The sequence below is a fragment of the Pholcus phalangioides genome, unplaced genomic scaffold (genome assembly GCF_987345545.1).
Source record: "Pholcus phalangioides strain wild (caught in Gottingen) unplaced genomic scaffold, Ppha-v1.0 ptg000008l_1, whole genome shotgun sequence".
In the NCBI taxonomy this organism is placed as follows: domain Eukaryota; kingdom Metazoa; phylum Arthropoda; class Arachnida; order Araneae; family Pholcidae; genus Pholcus; species Pholcus phalangioides.
The window spans coordinates 5,629,848-5,640,004 of NW_028301601.1; the positions used below are offsets into that span (position 1 = coordinate 5,629,848).

The 10,157-nt window shown below is 40.0% G+C and overlaps 1 protein-coding gene across 1 annotated transcript; it reads left to right on the forward strand.

Moving 5' to 3' along the window:
• The first annotated feature begins 3,163 nt into the window (after positions 1 to 3,163).
• LOC149083545 (phosphatidylethanolamine-binding protein homolog F40A3.3-like) lies at positions 3,164 to 9,474 on the forward strand. Its single transcript, XM_089235202.1, has 3 exons — positions 3,164 to 3,557; positions 3,757 to 3,891; positions 9,317 to 9,474. The coding sequence occupies exons 1-3, from the start codon at positions 3,476 to 3,478 to the stop codon at positions 9,472 to 9,474; spliced, it is 375 nt and encodes a 124-aa protein (XP_089091328.1). The 5' UTR covers positions 3,164 to 3,475.
• Positions 9,475 to 10,157: the final 683 nt, after the last annotated feature.

Genomic DNA, 10,157 nt, shown 5'->3' on the forward strand with positions numbered 1-10,157 from the left:
ACCAAAAGAAGAGCACCCTTACGTCAAGTTTATGCATGATATCAGGATGATTTGAGTCCTTCAATACAATTTGTACAAGGCGTTTACTTAAGACGTTGATCAAGTCCTCGCGAGCACAAAATTGGACATGAGCATCGAGCACTCTGGGTGCTTCGGTGAGCACCGTGTGTTGTAATTGATAATGCTAATATCCATATGGGCCTCAAGTAAAAATTTTAACTTCATACTTAGATTCACCATTGGGATCTTAAATACTGTAAAATACGGGATGTCACCAATTGCCATCAAAAACGTTGCCATAAGTCGGCAAAATCCCTAACTATAGGCGAAAAATTGAGGGAAAAAACGTTGTGGAACCTGGCAAATACATAAGTGGAATACTTGTAGCCATAATTATCATAACACTTATGAGAAAGCTGTTTATTCATGGTTTTAGTATACATTAAAAACTTGAATGAGGATCGTCGAAAAAAACTAGACCAATGTATAAAACAAATTCGGAACAACTGAAAATGCAGAGACATCCCGTAATACAGGACACGAGTTGTGTCAGACATTTGAGTGGTCCTCGGGTTAAGAAAAGTAGAGAAAAACGCTGATTATAGAATAATTAAAAACGGTCCAATGAACATTGGAGCGAATAAATCATTCTGATTTCTTCACATTGATGCAATATTAAATACCAATGATTTATAACCTATTGAATAAAAATTGAATTAATTTAATTTGAGATTGATATTGTCGAGATGAATTATTATTTTTAACAATTTATCCATTTGGTTTGGGGCCATTCAAGTATTGCGTCAGAATCGATGGGGGGAAAGGGGATTTCCGATTTGCTGACTTTTGATGATAAGGGGGGAGGGGGGGGTTTGGATGATGCTTACGTCATCAACCACCCTTTATGAAATATTCTGAATGGCACCTTATTCGGTGCGCCAAAAAACGAGAAAAATCTTTCGCTAGTTTGTGGGCACCTGAACTAACATTCTCCCTAATGATAAATCCCTTACAGAGCCACTTCAGCGATCTCTAAATGTTTCGCGGATCTTTCAAGTGTTCAGGAAATGCGTCCGGGCCGCTTAAGTGCTCTGGAACTGTGCCACGCATCAATCAATGATTCGCAATTATGCCACGGATAACTTAAGTAATCTGGGAATGTTCCGCGGATAGATGTGTGGGTAGTGATGTAGAACCGCACTGGGGGACGCTCTAAGACTGTGCCACATGTCACTCAAGAGTACTTCAGTGATCTGAAAATGTGCCACGGGCCACTTGAACGCTCTGGAATTGTGCCACGGGTCATTTAAGTGATTTTTTAATGTGCCGCTTAGTTCATTTTTACAAAATTAGGTTTGAAAGGATAAGCCACATCAGATAACATTCAGGGTCACATTTGGTCTGCAGGTCAAGGGTTTACCATATGACTTGAAGGGTGGGTCGTAATGAATTTCTTAAAGAGAAATTTTGAGTTCTTACCCTTCACAAATAGCATTTAAATTAACAGTAATTTATTGTAATAACAATAAAGGTGTTTTCTTTCAAGAGGAATTTTAAATTTTTTTAAAAAACTTTTTGCATTAAAATTTTTTTTCGTCGGGGAGGCACGAGCCTCCTATGTCCCACTCCCGCGTACGTTTCTGATCCCACTAATATGTGTTAGGAGGTAGGGACAGTGCTGACCAAATTTTGCTGACAAGGGGAGGGAGTCAAAAATGGCTAAAAATTTACTTACTTAATACTTTAACGACCCCTTATTTACGTCCCTGTAATAAATGATTACGTCCTTAATATGTTAGTTCGGACATGGAAAGAGTACGTGTGTTTTCGTGTATGTTTTCGTAATTATTCATTAATATTTCAAATTCTGCTCGAAAGCATCGGATATTATGATTGACAATACAATTTCAATGCTATGATAAAGATTTTTATTAAATAGAATAAACAATAAGCTGCAGTTATCAATTAAACTCATTGGTTCAATGATCGCGTTCTCATCTTATCATTATCACGTTATCTTTTGGTGTTAGCTTTGAAATATATAAAGTTGATTTGATTATAATGAGTATTCACTGCAATATATCTTGGAACAAAGTTGAGTTTAAACTCGATATTCTGTTAGGGGTCATTCAAGTATTGCGTCAACATCGATGTGGGGAGAGGGTTTTCGATTTGCTGACTTTCGATGATGGGGGGGGGGGTTTGATTGGATGACGCTTACGTCTTCAACCCCCCTTTATAAAGATATGAAATATTCTTAATGGCATCTTATTCGGTGCGCCAGAAACGGAAAAAAACCTTTCGATTGTTGTTGGGCACCTGAACTAACATTCTCCCTTATTGATAAGTCCCCTACAGAGCCACTTCAGTGATCTCTAAATGTTTCACGGATCCTTCAAGTGCGCTGGAACTGTGCAACATATCACTCAAGTGATCCGTAATTATGCCACGGAGATCACTCAAGTATCCAATGAATGTTCCGCGGGTAACTTGAGTGATTTAGAACCGCACTGGCGGGGACGCTTAAGTGCTCTAAAACTGTGCCACGTTTCACTCAAGGGATCTCTAAATGAGCCACGGATCGTTTAAGTATTCTAGAACTGTAGCGCGGATTACTTAAGTGATCTTCGAATGTGAAAGCGAACTTTGAGGCCTACTCCAGTGATCTGAAAATCTGCCACGGGCCACTTAAATGCTTTGGAATTGTGCCATGGGTCATTTAAGCAATTTGTAAATGTGCCGCTTAGTACATTTTTACAAAATTAGGTTTGAGGGGCAAGCCACATCAGATAACCTTCAGGACCACATTTGGGCTGCGGGTCAAGGGTTTACCATATATGGCTTAAGGAGTGGGTCGCAATGAATTTCTTAAAGAGAAATTTTGAGTTACTACCCTTCAAATAGCATTGAAATTCACAGAAATCGATTATAATAACATATATAAAAATTTTCTTTTTAAATATTTTTGCATTAAAATTTTTTTCCGTTTGAAGGAGGTGCACGAGCTCCCTATGCCCCTCCCTCCCGCGTACGTTTCTGATCCCACCAATATGCGTTAGGATGTAGGGGACAGTGTTGACTAAATTTTGCTGACAGGGGGGGGGGGAGGTCAGAGTTTTTGTGACTTTTACTGACAAGGGGGAGGGGTGGGGTAAAAAATGGCTAAAAATTTGCTGACGTAATACTTGAACGGCCCCTTAGAAATCTGTAAGAAATGAAGTCTAGGAAACCATTGTACTGTGTGTATTATGCATCGCAATACTTTCCCGTACCAAAATTTCAGATGCAATGTAAATTCCCTCTTTCTTGCCAACAAAAAAGTTCCGCATTTTTATCCGCTTTTGCAATGTACGAGAAAGTGTAAATAATGTAGAAAAAATAGTTATTAAATGCCACGGCAACTTCGCTGATTCGATGAATAATTAAATAATTACAGTTGTGGTACGATGGTAAAGCGGCAGAGTACGGACAAGAGATGCTCATCGCTGACACGCAAAATGAGCCGAAAGTCGAGTTCGACGCATCTGCCAATGAGCTGTACACTCTGGTCATGATCGGTGAGTTTGTAATTTGCCTTAACACTACATGCGCAATCAGACTGTTAGGTGCCTGCACATGCTTCCGGTAGCACTCAGTCGGTAGTAAATTGCCCATGGCGGTAGACCAGAGTTGTTCTCGGTTTGAATGAATGAATGTACTCATTGTAAGATTATATTAATGTTATGCTCTTCATTTAATTAATATCGGTTTGTTTAGGTCTCGACCGTCCAAATCCGAACGAACCCCGTTTGACGCAGTTCTTACATTGGCTGGTCGTCGATATTCCCGGGAATGATGTCTCTAAAGGAAAAGTCATCGTTAAATACAAGGGTCCACCTATTTGCCCTGGAAGTAGGTTACTTTTTATTTACGAGAACATTTCTATTGCTTAGTAGCTCACTGGAGTAGCTTGTAATAATATTTTTATTCGTCCGCTCTCTATCACCAAGTTTAGTAATGTATTTGTGACCGAGTATTTCGAGATAAATGAAGATTTCGAAACAGAAAAACGATATTTTCAATTTAGATCAATATTTTTATTGACGTAACCTACACTTTGCATCATTTATCATGGAAAATAGCGATATAGTTTACAGGAATTTCATTTTTTGAGATTTTTATTTTATTTATTTATTTAATATTGTTTGGCCGAGTCCTATACAAGAGGATGCGAAAGTTATGTATGACGATTGATGGAACAGGAAAATATTCGGAAATCGTAGTGCAATGTACAATATTTGGTGGTAGGTTGTTCCAGTCGGTAATAGTTCTTGGGAAGAAGCTAAACTTGTGACAATTTGAAGAAGCAAAGATGGACTAATTTTTGGGAATGGTTGAGTCTAACAGAGAAATGAGAGGGTTTAATTAGAATAATATCGACACTCCAACACAAAAAACCCATGGAGGATTTTGAAAAGAAACGTTAAACGAGAGATAAGTCTAAGTGAGGAAAGTGGTTGGATATAACAGTTGACGCTTGAGCTTCGATATGGAGACAGACGAAGACCAACAGTTAAAAATGAAGCGAGTGAACTTATATTTTGGATAGATTATAATTTTTCTATGTTGGTTTGAGTAGGGGGGGGGGGCAGGGAGGATATATGTTTGGTATAGAGTTTTTCAGGTTACAACGAAGGAAAAAGAGTTTTGGAGACAAATATTAGAAATATAATCAACGTGAAGATTTGAGTTCATTTTTCAGAAAGCTCCAAAGAAACAATATCCCAAAAAAAATTTTGATAAGGAATAAGTTATATTTTTCGGAAATACACTGCTGGCCACCCAAATTGCAACACCAAGAAAGACAAGAGATATCGCAACAATATTTATTTTGTAGATAACATGTTGACCAAGCATCAAATGATTAAATTTATAGCCGCCATTGTTGGAGATCACCGCTGCCACACGCCTCGGCATTGATTCAAAGAGACTTTGGATGTGTTCTTGGGGTACAGCAGACCAAGCAACTTCCACGCGTTGCCAAAGTTGATCTGGTGTGGCAGCTGGGGATGTAATCTGGGTCAATCGTTGAGCAACCATGGACCACATGTTTTCTATCGGCGAAAGATCCGGAGAGCGAGCTGGCCAGGGAAGCAATTCAATCTGGCGATTGACGAAGAACCTTTGGACAATGCGTGCCACGTGTGGTCGCGCATTATCCTGTTGAAATATGGCTGTGGGCAAGCCCTGAAGGTAAGGAAGGACAACTGGCTCCAACACCTCGGAGATGTAGCGCTGGCTTTTTAAAGTACCGGCAATGCGTACTAGAGGAGTGCGAGAGTGATATCCAATACCGCAATACCCGGACCAGTGTGGCGGTGCATAACGCAGCTGTTCAGCATCCTGTCTCCACGGTGTCTCCAGACTCGAATCCGACCATCGTGGTGTTGCAGACAGAAGCGTGACTCGTCAGTAAAGACAATTTCATTCCATTGTGCCGTCCACATCCTTCTTTCATCGCACCATTGGCGGCGGAGACGTCTGTGGTTCTGCGTCAAGGGTAGACGAAGCAATGGACGTCTTGCGGACAGACCACTCTGCTGTAAACGGCGTCGAATGGTACGCGCAGACACTGCATGATGCGGTACAGACTGAATGTGCTGTGCTATGGTTCGTGATGTGGCTGAGCGATCCGTCACTGCCATACGCACAATACGCCTGTCATCACGTGAAGTGGTGCACTGAGGTGGATGCGATCGAACACGTCGGTCCGTCGTACCCTCCGGCATCCAACAATCACATATCCGCATTACAGTTGTTTGGTTTCGTCCAACACGACTACCGATTTCCCTTAAAGATAATCCACAATCTCGGTAGGCCACTATCCTTCCTCTGTCGAACTCGGATACTTGATCAAAAGATGATCGCTGTTTTCTACGAGGCATAATTGATCGTTTTTTTTAAAAAACCACAAGAAAAACACAATTGCCGTACTTCAAATCGTCGAAATCTCCAAGCCTTAAATAGCGCTTTGAAGTGGCGCCACAGGCGCGCGTGATGTGCGTCTGCGCTGAAATTCTAATCATTTGCATATCTCACCTCCGCTAATGCATGTTGTAAATTTCATATTATTTGCATGCTTCCTTCAGGGTGTTGCATTTACGGTGGCCAGCAGTGTAATTATTTGTATATTTCGTAAAGTCGACGTAATTTATTTACAATAATAATTGTATCTAATTTACAATTAAATGCATTATATATGGTATCCATTAATTCCTGTGGAGTTGGCTGTTAATTCCGGGATAAAGATGTACTACCAGCCACATTTCTAAATTTTTGATGTGTGAGATGACTGTATAAATAGTCATCATCACTATTCTCTTATGTCAGCCCGCTCATCATGCTGACTTTTACTTAATTACTAAGTATTTAATCAATTATTCATTCTCAAGATTTGATCGTACAGTTGCGTTGTGTTTAAGACAAAATAAAAACAAATTAACATACAGTAACCCAGTTATTAAACGCACGGAGGCAAGTTAGAAGTTTAAAAATTATTTAATAGAGACGTTCAACACAGCAGACATCAGTATAGACCATAATGTATCTCCTTAACAATTACTGCTTTATGCGATCAGCACCAATGCAATTAACCTGTACTGTATCTGAGACGTTATCACTATATACGAATTCAACAATTACCTAACTGGACATTACGGGTTAAGGAAACGATAGAGTGGTGTACTCACCCCAGTCCTCGTGTGTGATCGCCTTGCCATCTTAGCTGCTGCTCTTTTTCCTCACGGCACTTTCTCTAGGGCGGCACTATATCCTTTTGGTTAAATTCCGCGACTCTCCACTATGTCTAGAGTCTGACTCCCTCTTACTATCTCTGCCTTTCCATCTTAGTCCTACTCTATATCTCTCTCTTACTATATCTCTCACTATCTCCTACTATATCTCTTCCTATATCTTTTCATCATCAGCCTCCTGATTATACATCCTCTTCGGCTCCTCCTTAGAACCCAGGATTCGCTCCGTCTTCCAATTTTTCTTTCCGCGCGGCCTCAAGCAAGGGCAATTTGATTGGACTTTCGCGTGACCATTCCGGAGAAGATCGGTGCTATTCATCCCTAATAAAATTCGCCCCTTCCTAAATAATCGGAATGCCTACGTGCACCGGTCACCTTCATATCAATACCTAAGGCGACCCCCATGTTACAAGCAGAGCACAGGTGCTCTAATTGGCAATGCCGCTTTGTATTTATATTTCCTCTCTTACATCCATTTCTAAAAGCGAGCAATATCCGTCCTATTCATTAATTTCACCATTTCATTATTCTCGCTCTCCCTAACTTACGCCTCAGGAATCGAATCTCATTCCGTAACAGCTCCTATTCACGTATTTTAGAAAAACACCTTTTTCCTGTCACCAAGCCTTGAGCATGCCAGGTGACGGTTATACACGCGTGTGAAAGTCGTACCGACAGTTTGCTTACGGGTAACCTATACATGACGATTCAATCTCTTTCTAATATCCTCTTTCTTCAATACCCTCTCTCTTTTCAAGTTGCGTTCAAATTGCATCTTCCTTTCAGTGAAGGTCCCGAATCCATTGACATCCACTATTCATGTATTTTCCATCTTACATTCTTATTTCGTAGCTTCATACCTTGCCAGATGAATTGTGCTTCATCGGCAGTTGGCGTAAAGCACGTTCTTCCATTCTTACCTAATCTTATATCACTCGTAGCCGCCCTGCACGTGTTCTTTACAACTACCCAAAGCCAAGTTACCAAACACAAAGTCTCAATACCACACCTGTTACCTAGTCACCTTTCAATTAATCTTTTAAATACAAAATAATCCTTAAACAATTAACCATTTAAATAAATTAACAATTTTAACTAATTACATTTATATTCAAATAATTACGAATAATTATGAGCGAAACGGACCCGCTCATACTTATACCAACCATGGATTCAATGCATTACTGCGTTTAATTAGCAGAGCGATGATGATGGCGGTATGAGTTGTTAAAGTCTCATCTACGGCACCCCGATATACGAGTGAAGGTTCAAGGAATGTCCAATAATAATAATCACCAGAGAAAGCATGCAATGCACTTACACTGAAAAAAAAGTAGTGAATAATAAAAGAATAATGAATAAAGATTAAAAATAATCAGAAATAATAGTCAGAAGGGAGAACACTTCGCATACGAAGACAGGTCGATATCCTCAATAGCGGAAGCAAATCTTGCGTAGGAGACTCATACAAGTTCTGAAGGCAGAGATTCTTCCACATTCTCGCCAAACGGCCTCTGCACTCGTGGATGGAAAAAAGCAATCTCTTCTGGCCGTTGGTATTCTTATTTAGAAGCGATGCCCACGTAGGTTAATTCGTCTGTCCATGATCTCAAAGAGAGGTTCTCTCGGTGGTAGATGAACCATCGGTTGGACTAGTTTGTAGCATATCTTCAAGATCTACAGTGATTCTACGCCATTCCAGTGAGCGCAAACCCTGAAATTGAAAACTCTCGGAATAAGACTAGCCGCTCATGCCAGCTACTTGTTTGGTAAAGGACCTCTGTGGCTTTTCGAGAAGTGGCTTTTTATGTCCTTAATTCTATAGGGGCTCCATATGGCAACGGATGCGCATCACACTTGCGATATGCCATGCATAATATGTACGAAATTCTGTTAGTTTTGCAGAATATGCCATGATAATGTTTAGTAAAATCCAGGATGCGGCTCGATCCCGAAATCGATGCATTTATCTAATTGCTGTAACGTTCCGTTACTATAGTTGATATTCACGATCGCAGCGTCTGCCCAAACGCATTCATCCGCTTTTTGGTGTTTAAAAATAGGGAGTTTATATCGTAACTCCACCAAACACCAACCCTGGCTATATCGTTATACTGCAATTTACTACCGTTGATGAGTTGAGATGGAAATGATGGTGCCATCTCTATGTGTTCGCCTCAAGCTCATTAGGAAAATATCTATATCCTTCTCCTCTTCCCTTGGGTTTGAACCTGGGACCGTGACGGCAACCTTCACGGTGGTACACGAGCGTCTTATTGTCACGCCACTCAGACACCTCGACAACTCCACTGGAAAAGTTGTTGGCATGAAATTCTTATATCCCATACTATATTTGTATTGTAGCAAATAACTTCACGTTATCAGCGAATTGTAATAGAGGAACGCAGCCTGTGATATATATGAATAGTGTGACTTTTTCATCTGACAACTCAGTTTTTGAGATACAGTGTTTTCCATCGCTACAAATCTGATTAATATGTTGACGCGTCACGATGTCGTTTCAGGTGATCATCATTATGTCTCAATGATTTACAAACAATTTGGACGTTCTGGTGTGGATTCGTTCAAGAAAAGGAACGATTTCGACGCGACCGAATTCGCCAAGGATCAGAACTTGGGCTACCCCATAGCTGGAGGCTTTTTCTTCGCTGGCTCACGATAGAGAACATTTTTGGAAGCGAGGCATTTCCAATGGACAATCGCAATTCGTTGAGTTTTCGTAATTCGAGTTTTTTCCCTCTTCGAGAATGAAGCAAATAAAAGAAACGCTTTCTTTCTAAAAAAGTTGTTACGATTTTTTTTAAACATTTTTTACTACTCCATATTATAATGGCAGTTTTGTTTATTGACGGTGTCGTACTCCGATGGAAAAATACACGTAACGGTGACATGATACTTGGAATTGATGAATAGCTATTATCCGACTTTCGTAAATTTCGATTATGATTGGCGTAATTTGCATAGTGATGTTATTCTGACAACATTCCCGGACTTCATCGTTTATTTCTTCTATTTTTAGGCTTTCGTTTTCTGAAGTAATTGAACGAAAATTAGTTGGAAATAATGTTCTGCCGAATTTAAGCCACACCAATCATGTTCGTGAAATAATGTTTTATAAAAATGGTAGCGAAACAACTTACCAGGCAGGTTGATATTGTATATCCGTAGTTCTAGCGAAAACATACAGTATCTTTCAAAATGTATTTATCAGAATTTAGTTCTCTCGCTATCTCAAAGTAAGGGAGACTTCAGTGATTCTACGCCGTTCCAGCGAATGAAAACCCTGAAACTGAAACCTCTCGCAATAAGACCATCATTTTCTTTCTTTCAAACCGAGCACAACTC

Excerpts from the sequence above, each read along its gene's own strand:
- LOC149083545 (XM_089235202.1), top strand. The coding sequence starts at position 3,476 with ATGCTCATCGCTGACACGCAAAATGAGCCGAAAGTCGAGTTCGACGCA. Across the intron at positions 3,558-3,756 it reads GTACACTCTGGTCATGATCG|GTCTCGACCGTCCAAATCCG; the intron begins GTGAGTTTGTAA and ends CGGTTTGTTTAG. Across the intron at positions 3,892-9,316 it reads TCCACCTATTTGCCCTGGAA|GTGATCATCATTATGTCTCA; the intron begins GTAGGTTACTTT and ends ATGTCGTTTCAG.